The 7,780-nt window shown below is 51.8% G+C and overlaps 2 protein-coding genes across 2 annotated transcripts; both read right to left on the minus strand.

Annotated features, from left to right (window-relative positions):
- Nucleotides 1-1,697: 1,697 nt before the first annotated feature.
- On the minus strand, nt 1,698-6,313 carry LOC139546013 (collagen alpha-5(IV) chain-like). The gene is made up of 2 exons (XM_071354273.1): nt 6,307-6,313; nt 1,698-4,543 (listed from the first exon to the last, which is right to left on the minus strand). The coding sequence occupies exons 1-2, from the start codon at nt 6,311-6,313 to the stop codon at nt 1,698-1,700; spliced, it is 2,853 nt and encodes a 950-aa protein (XP_071210374.1).
- Nucleotides 6,314-6,535: 222 nt separating this feature from the next.
- On the minus strand, nt 6,536-7,465 carry LOC139546014 (uncharacterized). The gene has a single exon (XM_071354275.1). The coding sequence runs from the start codon at nt 7,463-7,465 to the stop codon at nt 6,536-6,538; it is 930 nt and encodes a 309-aa protein (XP_071210376.1).
- Between the last annotated feature and the right edge of the window lie 315 nt (nt 7,466-7,780).

Genomic DNA, 7,780 nt, shown 5'->3' on the forward strand with positions numbered 1-7,780 from the left:
GTGGACGCCGGAGGGTTGGAGTTAAGATCAGAATGAATTTCAGATTTTCCGCTGGGAGTCAAAATACAGCCCTTGAAGAAAGAGGAAATTAGGATTATATGTATAATTATTTAACTACAGACTCCGTAGATGTGAGCGAAATAGCTGTGTGTATTGCTGTCCGTTAGTTTGCTCCAATTAGGGTAGGGATGGAAGGGTATTCGGGGGATTTTTTAAAAAAGAAAATAAGGGGGATTAGAAATTAAATTGATATAACCTACAATCTATCTGTAATATAAAAGCTGATTGCATACAGTGTCGTCAGAGTTCACTCTGAACAACAAGTAACCACAGAGATCATACATCCATATAGATAGCTTCAGAGTTTAGATGCCAAAAATGGCTGCAACAGTCTTATTCTAACACACATTTCTGTTGTCAATTCTATGGTTACTGTTAGAGAGAGCGATACAGTTTGGCCCCTCAGAGGTCCTTGGGCATTGTGTTTTGCCATGTGGCCAAAGGTGACAGAGAGCACATACAGTAGGGCCGAGCCAACAACCATATAAAGGCACTACACAGAGTTCATATGCATGACACATTGGCAAAATACTATGCATATTATGCATAAAACTAACAAAATGACATCATTTGTACAGGGAATGGTGGCCATTGGCTCAGTGTACCTCAAGGCTAACATTTGGACTGTATCAGCCCACAGAGCTACAAAGATGCACTTTCATGCTAGGTTTAGGATCTCATATTGTAGCTTATAGAGATGCCAACTGATGTATAGAAACATCTTAAAACAATCTACTTTGGTTTAGATACAAGTATCATGAAACCTCTCAACACAATCCATTCATTTGACACGGTGAAACCAGTTTTTGGATCTAATTTACCACTTTTTCCATTTGGTTTCTTCCTTCACAGACTCCATGAAATTATGACCTCTTTTAAATATTTGGTTAAATGACACATTTTGTGTATGGTTTCCTAGAAACAAGACTGGCTCAGCTTACCCTTTGGGTCAATTTAACCCACTGACTATCTGACTCTATTTGATATGATTGTAAAACCATGTGGATGTTTTTTATGTGGGTGCAGTGTATGACAGATTACCGTGGGGAGAAGAGAGAGAACATGTTTGCTGCACAGCAGAGTCAGAGTCAGGGTCATGACTCATGACAGTGTTAATGCTGCATGAATTTTCTGTACCATTGTGTATAACAGGACAGTTTAATGACAGTTTCCAATGTCAACTTCAGACTTACATAACAAACAGAACATAACATCCCACAAAGTCTCAGTCTCTTTCCCCTTGACAGCTTGGCAGTCACTTGCAAAGTCAAAGTTAGGTTACTGTGCCGGCTTCCATATTAAATGTACTAGATGTATTTTATTCTGAGAAAGAGCCATTTTGTTTGAGCATTACGTGGTGTGACTGTATGCTCGTTAATCGCTCACGGCAAAGTAGCAACTCATGGGATTATTGCCAAACTTTTGTCATACATCTAAAACTCTGGTGGCCCACCCAAAGAGTATGATATATCTAATAAGGAAAAGTTTTGAAAAGAAATAGTAACTCTTCACAGGATTAGTTGTGATTGAAAACTTCAATAGCTTTTTTATCCCCTCTTGCTCAGAGCAAAGTCCCTTTATGTGAAACTCATGCAAGGATCCTTTAGGAGAAGTGAGAGACGTGCCATCAAGGCCTGTCACACTAACACTCCAAGGGAGGATGGCGGGTCTGTGGGGCCTGTCACACTGACACCAGGGGAGGATGGTGGGTCTGTGGGGCCTGTCACACCAACACCAGGGGAGGATGGTGGGTCTGTGGGGCCTGTCACACTGACACCAGGGGAGGATGTTGGGTCTGTGGGGCCTGTCACACCAACACCAGGGGAGGATGTTGGGTCTGTGGGGCCTGTCACACTGACACCAGGGGAGGATGGTGGGTCTGTGGGGCCTGTCACACCGACACCAGGGGAGGATGGTGGGTCTGTGGGGCCTGTCACACTGACACCAGGGGAGGATGGTGGGTCTGTGGGGCCTGTCACACTGACACCAGGGGAGGATGGTGGGTCTGTGGGGCCTGTCACACTGACACCAGGGGAGGATGGTGGGTCTGTGGGGCCTGTCACACTGACACCAGGGGAGGATGGTGGGTCTGTTGGGCCTGTCACACTGACACCAGGGGAGGATGGTGGGTCTGTGGGGCCTGTCACTCCGACACCAGGGGAGGATGGTGGGTCTGTGGGGCCTGTCACACTGACACCAGGGGAGGATGGTGGGTCTGTGGGGCCTGTCACACTGACACCAGGGGAGGATGGTGGGTCTGTTGGGCCTGTCACACTGACACCAGGGGAGGATGGTGGGTCTGTGGGGCCTGTCACTCCGACACCAGGGGAGGATGGTGGGTCTGTGGGGCCTGTCACACTGACACCAGGGGAGGATGGTGGGTCTGTGGGGCCTGTCACACTGACACCAGGGGAGGATGGTGGGTCTGTGGGGCCTGTCACACTGACACCAGGGGAGGATGGTGGGTCTGTGGGGCCTGTCACACTGACACCAGGGGAGGATGGTGGGTCTGTGGGGCCTGTCACACTGACACCAGGGGAGGATGGTGGGTCTGTTGGGCCTGTCACACTGACACCAGGGGAGGATGGTGGGTCTGTGGGGCCTGTCACTCCGACACCAGGGGAGGATGGTGGGTCTGTGGGGCCTGTCACACTGACACCAGGGGAGGATGTTGGGTCTGTGGGGCCTGTCACACTGACACCAGGGGAGGATGGCGGGTCTGTGGGGCCTGTCACACTGACACCAGGGGAGGATGGCGGGTCTGTGGGGCCTGTCACACTGACACCAGGGGAGGATGGTGGGTCTGTGGGGCCTGTCACACTGACACCAGGGGAGGATGGTGGGTCTGTGGGGCCTGTCACACTGACACCAGGGGAGGATGGTGGGTCTGTGGGGCCTGTCACACTGACACCAGGGGAGGATGGTGGGTCTGTTGGGCCTGTCACACTGACACCAGGGGAGGATGGTGGGTCTGTGGGGCCTGTCACTCCGACACCAGGGGAGGATGGTGGGTCTGTGGGGCCTGTCACACTGACACCAGGGGAGGATGTTGGGTCTGTGGGGCCTGTCACACTGACACCAGGGGAGGATGGTGGGTCTGTGGGGCCTGTCACACTGACACCAGGGGAGGATGGTGGGTCTGTTGGGCCTGTCACACTGACACCAGGGGAGGATGGTGGGTCTGTGGGGCCTGTCACTCCGACACCAGGGGAGGATGGTGGGTCTGTGGGGCCTGTCACACTGACACCAGGGGAGGATGGTGGGTCTGTGGGGCCTGTCACACTGACACCAGGGGAGGATGGTGGGTCTGTGGGGCCTGTCACACTGACACCAGGGGAGGATGTTGGGTCTGTTGGGCCTGTCACACCGACACCAGGGGAGGATGGCGGGTCTGTGGGGCCTGTCACACTGACACCAGGGGAGGATGGCGGGTCTGTGGGGCCTGTCACACTGACACCAGGGGAGGATGGTGGGTCTGTGGGGCCTGTCACACCGACACCAGGGGAGGATGGTGGGTCTGTGGGGCCTGTCACACCGACACCAGGGGAGGATGGTGGGTCTGTGGGGCCTGTCACACTGACACCAGGGGAGGATGGCGGGTCTGTGGGGCCTGTAACACTGACACCAGGGGAGGATGTTGGATCTGTGGGGCCTGTCACACTGACACCAGGGGAGGATGGTGGGTCTGTGGGGCCTGTCACACCGACACCAGGGGAGGATGGTGGGTCTGTGGGGCCTGTCACACTGACACCAGGGGAGGATGGCGGGTCTGTGGGGCCTGTCACACTGACACCAGGGGAGGATGGTGGGTCTGTGGGGCCTGTCACACTGACACCAGGGGAGGATGGCGGGTCTGTGGGGCCTGTCACACCGACAACAGGGGAGGATGGTGGGTCTGTGGGGCCTGTCACACTGACACCAGGGGAGGATGGTGGGTCTGTGGGGCCTGTCACACCGACACCAGGGGAGGATGGTGGGTCTGTGGGGCCTGTCACACTGACACCAGAGGAGGATGGTGGGTCTGTGGGGCCTGTCACTCCGACACCAGGGGAGGATGGTGGGTCTGTGGGGCCTGTCACACTGACACCAGGGGAGGATGGTGGGTCTGTGGGGCCTGTCACACCGACACCAGGGGAGGATGGTGGGTCTGTGGGGCCTGTCACACCGACACCAGGGGAGGATGGTGGGTCTGTGGGGCCTGTCACACCGACACCAGGGGAGGATGGTGGGTCTGTGGGGCCTGTCACACTGACACCAGGGGAGGATGGTGGGTCTGTGGGGCCTGTCACACCGACACCAGGGGAGGATGGTGGGTCTGTGGGGCCTGTCACACCGACACCAGGGGAGGATGGTGGGTCTGTGGGGCCTGTCACACCGACACCAGAGGAGGATGGTGGGTCTGTGGGGCCTGTCACACCGACACCAGGGGAGGATGGTGGGTCTGTGGGCCCTGTCACACCGACACCAGGGGAGGATGGTGGGTCTGTGGGGAGAGATTTGGAGAGCTTGGGACTACGTGGTTCTATCTGCAAAAATATGATTCTGAGATAAATTGGCTTTAAATTTTCGAACCCTCACTGGTTTGAATGGTGTCAGCAATTTTTATATTGAATTGTTTTGAACTTAACAACATGAATTGGGGTATTTAGAGTACTATGTAGGTAGAGAACATTGAACAGAACAAGGCTAATGTCAATAACTACATTTAGACTAAAATGCAGATAGAAGCATAGTCCCAAGCTCTCAATTTTAACACTTCCAAGACAGCTTAGGGGAACAAAATCAAATCAATAAGGCACATATCTTATTATAAAAAAGGTTATATTACTTTACAGAGTAGACTGAATCCATGCTGGTGTCTCTCAACTACTTTCCTGTTTGATTAAAGAGTCATAAGGAGAGAAACAGTATTTCCTTCTTGACACAAATATAATAAAGTGCTGTATTTTGAAGCCGTCACATCTCATCAGGAGTAAAGAAAAACCACCCTGTCCTGCCCTTCATTCACAGCCTTGGCTTCTGCCGCCTGATCCACTGGTTTCCAGTTGATCTGCCGTCTCTGCTCCTCTCACGCAGAGCTTCTCTGTATGCATGCAGGTTGGCAGGAAGCAGCAGCACACACACACGCGTGCAAACACACATGCACACACACAAACGCACGCACATACACATACCATGCATGTGCACACACACACACACACACACACACACACACACACACACACACACACACACACACACACACACACACACACACACACACACACACACACACACACACACACACACACACACACACACACACACACACACACACACACACACACACACACACACACACACACACACACACACACACACAATCCTGGAGGAGAGTTTTAGAGAGAGACACAGACTTATCCGGGAGCTGCTGAGACGGATTAGTCCATCTCCTTACCCCCTTCAAACCTTGAGGAGGGGCTGAGGAGGGCCTGGGGAGCTGTGGAAGAATAAGCTTAAAGGGTTGCCAGAAGTGTGTGCTGTGGATTTGCTGGGTTGTCAGGGTGACTGGCCAGGTTTTGTTTTTTCCATACGACTCTGTTTGTAGACAGGGTAACAGTGTAAATATTGTTGTGGTTTTCTCTCTGAGGCAAGGCCAGAAAAGCTGTGCAACCAGTGAAGTAGTTTTTATTTCACCATTATTTTGACAGGGAGTCAAAGCTGAGACCAAGGTCTCTTTGCCAGATGATCCCTGTAGAGCACCACAATACACATCAATATACAATAAACACATCAAACTACACATTTATGTACACAATAAAATATACATTGTTATACACAACAATAGACAAAAGGCAAAACACCATCTTAAAAAACAGACACATTCTTCAGTAAAAAGGTTGCCTAGCAACCATCTGAAATGCCCCAGAAGCACCAATTCTTCCAATTTTAATGTGTATTGTAGATCATTCCAAATGGCAGGTGCAAGGAAATTAAAGTCTGATTTACCTTACTCTCTAGACACCAAAGGATTCTCCAGAGTTAACCAGTCCTGTGAACGGGTTTGATAACTTGTCATTTAAAATCTTAACAGTGGTGTTAGGTACGTCGGAAGTTTGGGGAGCAGGGCTTTGTAAACAAAAAGAGCATAACGACGTGAACTACGTGACTTCAAAGAGATCCAGACAACCTTGTGATGTTAGAGATAATAAAAATAATAGTTTTCAAAGTTGTTAACATGCCCAAGAGTTACTGTTGACAACTCACCACTCATCGGCTATAAAAGTGGAGAGATAGGGACGACTACATGACCATGTATTCTGGGTCGGGAATGTAACCAGGACATTGCCATTACATTGGGGTTAATAGCCTTACTGTTGTGATGAGTGCCATGAGAGTAAGGCTCAGAAAGCTACAGGGAGGTGTCCCTACCACCCTGGGGCCTCTTCAGACCAGAGGGAGATCTGTCCTTTGTACTGACCAGTATCAATCGTGCTTAGCTCCAGTCGAAAGCCAACATGGGGGAATGGTACATGGCTGGCAACATGGGGGAACGGTACATGGCTGGCAACATGGGGGAATGGTACATGACTGGCAACATGGGGGAACGGTACATGCCTGGCAACATGGGGGAATGGTACATGACTGGCAACATGGGGTAACGGTACATGGCTGGCAACATGGGGTAACGGTACATGGCTGGCAACATGGGGGAACGGTACATGGCTGGCAACATGGGGGAACGGTACATGACTGGCAACATGGGGGAACGGTACATGACTGGCAACATGGGGGAACGGTACATGACTGGCAACATGGGGGAATGGTACATGGCTGGCAACATGGGGGAACGGTACATGACTGGCAACATGGGGGAACGGTACATGACTGGCAACATGGGGGAACGGTACATGGCTGGCAACATGTGGGAATGGTACATGGCTGGCAACATGGGGGAACGGTACATGGCTGGCAACATGGGGGAATGGTACATGGCTGGCAACATGTGGGAATGGTACATGACTGGCAACATGGGGGAATGGTACATGACTGGCAACATGGGGGAATGGTACATGGCTGGCAACATGGGGGAACGGTACATGACTGGCAACATGGGGGAATGGTACATGGCTGGCAACATGTGGGAATGGTACATGACTGGCAACATGGGGGAATGGTACATGACTGGCAACATGGGGGAATGGTACATGGCTGGCAACATGGGGGAACGGTACATGACTGGCAACATGGGGGAACGGTACATGACTGGCAACATGGGGGAATGGTACATGGCTGGCAACATGTGGGAATGGTACATGACTGGTAACATGGGGGAACGGTACATGGCTGGCAACATGGGGGAACGGTACATGACTGGCAACATGGGGGAATGGTACATGCCTGGCAACATGGGGGAACGGTACATGACTGGCAACATGGGGAACGGTACATGACTGGCAACATGGGGAACGGTACATGACTGGCAACATGGGGGAATGGTACATGACTGGCAACATGGGGGAATGGTACATGACTGGCAACATGGGAGAACGGTACATGACTGGCAACATGGGGGAACGGTACATGACTGGCAACATGGGGGAACGGTACATGACTGGCAACATGGGGGAACGATACATGACTGGCAACATGGGGGAACGGTACATGACTGGCAACATGGGGGAATGGTACATGGCTGGCAACATGGGGGAATGGTACATGGCTGGCAACATGGGGGAAC

Source organism: Salvelinus alpinus, chromosome 19 (genome assembly GCF_045679555.1).
Source record: "Salvelinus alpinus chromosome 19, SLU_Salpinus.1, whole genome shotgun sequence".
Lineage (NCBI taxonomy): Eukaryota > Metazoa > Chordata > Actinopteri > Salmoniformes > Salmonidae > Salvelinus > Salvelinus alpinus.

Bases quoted from the DNA above. Each gene is read 5' to 3' on its own strand.
- LOC139546014 (XM_071354275.1), bottom strand. From the start codon at position 7,465: ATGTACCGTTCCCCCATGTTGCCAGGCATGTACCATTCCCCCATGTTG.